Below are 1,810 nucleotides of genomic sequence, written 5' to 3' on the forward strand. Positions count from 1 at the left end.
AACTTGTGGTCATTTGAAATGAGAGGTCCAGTCATTTTGAAAAGTGATTTTGTTTGTGAGTTTAACCTCATAAAAATGGTTTTGACAACACAAAAGTGGTTTTAATTGAAAAATAGCAAGACAAAATTGAGAGCATATTGAGAAATGGCAGATTAAAATACCATCATAATGAGAGATATGATGCTGTAACTGGGCCATCAGTCAAGGTCTGGGATGACCAATTTCTATCATGTATATGTGTGCACTTTGAGAGCTGGGTTAAAAGGGCTGGATGAACAGGAGTCTTGTTGACTGGTGAGTTTATCTGTCAACTGGTGGTCTTCAAACCAACCTGGTTACTCTTTAAGGTGGCTCTCCAACAGGATTCTCATCAACATCATGCTGTGGATTTTCTTCCTGCCAATGGTGAGGGAGAATCCCACTGGAGAGCTAAACTCCAGCTCTCAAAGTGGTGACAACCAAAAATATAAAACCAGACACTACATGATGAATATGCATGTTTTTTTCAGAGACCAGCACACAGAAACCATAAAAGGAAAAATCATGGCTGCTGGGATTTAACCAGACAAAAAAGTCAAACTTGACTTTGTATTCTTTATGCAACCAATTCAAAGGGGCCTTTTGTTACATCTCAGTGTGGAGAGTGCTCTTCATCTCTTACTTCTTGGCCTCCTGAGGAGGTGGCTGCTCATTGTGAGGGTGGCCTGGAGCTGCTCTCATTCAGTTGATATCAAATTGTTGCAGCATTCATCTACACATGTGATCTGTGGGGCAAGGAGGAGATAATTATGCTATGACTCTGCATATGTACATGATCCAGAAAATCTGATCCTATGAACAACTTCAAAATGCACCTTGCCTTTGCTTTCATACCCTCCATCAATTCCATAATCAGTGGCCCACATGCTACTCTCACATCCAGGTCATGGTCAACCTCACATCATTTTGGCTGAATTGGAGCACTATTCCTGAAGATAAAATTGCCCTCCCTTCTGCTGCAGGTCTATTGTGAACCATCTAAGAGTCATTGGAGGGTGTTATGACAGCAGCATTTGCTGCTGCTTACACCAAAATGGCCATGCTTAACAACAGCTGCAGTGTCTTTGTCACTGTCCCACATCACATACAACACCACATTGTGTAAGACATACATCTTGGCTGATTCAACAAATTCAGCAAGAAATGCATTTATTTTAGTGTTTCAATGTAAACACAAAACTCTCTGAAAGCAGGCCTCAACAAAGGGCAGGCCGCAAAAGCCTACATGGCGAACCGGTTGTATGCTGCGTTCATCTGCTCCAAGGCGATGAATGTCAGCACCGTGTGAGGACCCAGCCGCAAGAAGTATGGCGTGAAACCTGTTGGTACCACAATGATGGAGAATGTTATCAGCACAGTGCAGCAGAAAAGGGCCAAATTGTGAGGTGGGGGGAAAGCTAACACACCCTTCCACAGGGCGGTGACGCCCTCGGTCTTGACGATCTTGGACAAGACGTCCATCACGCCTGAGTATTCGGGCACACCGTTGATGGTCTTCATGGTCTGGATGCGCGTCTTGGTGATATCAACAGGTATCGACACCGCCGTAGCCAAGAAACCCGACGCCAAACTGGAGTTTGGTGCAGCACGACACGACACGCATACGACACAAGCAGAGTGAGCGGGGAGGATGACATGGTGGCATGGTGGTTGGTGATGTCGCAGTCGTGCCTGGCGAGGAAGTGGGTGTAGACGTTGTCCTGGAGGGGCAGATTCTTCATGAGCACCTGCTTGGCCTGCGTGTACGTGCCCAGCTGGGCCCGCGTTGGAG

At 46.0% G+C, this 1,810-nt stretch overlaps 1 protein-coding gene across 1 annotated transcript in view; it reads right to left on the reverse strand.

The window, feature by feature from the left end:
- Positions 1-1,260: 1,260 nt before the first annotated feature.
- Positions 1,261-1,810, reverse strand: part of ACA1_284210 (oxoglutarate carrier, putative) — a gene marked incomplete at both ends in the record, with an annotated part of 1,691 nt that continues 1,141 nt past the window's right edge. Inside the window, 3 exons of the mRNA XM_004344856.1 lie at positions 1,261-1,358; positions 1,446-1,609; positions 1,645-1,775. Of these exons, the coding sequence (XP_004344906.1) occupies positions 1,261-1,358; positions 1,446-1,609; positions 1,645-1,775 (393 nt within the window). The remainder of the gene's footprint in view (positions 1,359-1,445; positions 1,610-1,644; positions 1,776-1,810) is intronic.

Source organism: Acanthamoeba castellanii, assembly GCF_000313135.1.
Source record: "Acanthamoeba castellanii str. Neff unplaced genomic scaffold scf7180000084776, whole genome shotgun sequence".
In the NCBI taxonomy this organism is placed as follows: Eukaryota; Discosea; order Longamoebia; family Acanthamoebidae; genus Acanthamoeba; species Acanthamoeba castellanii.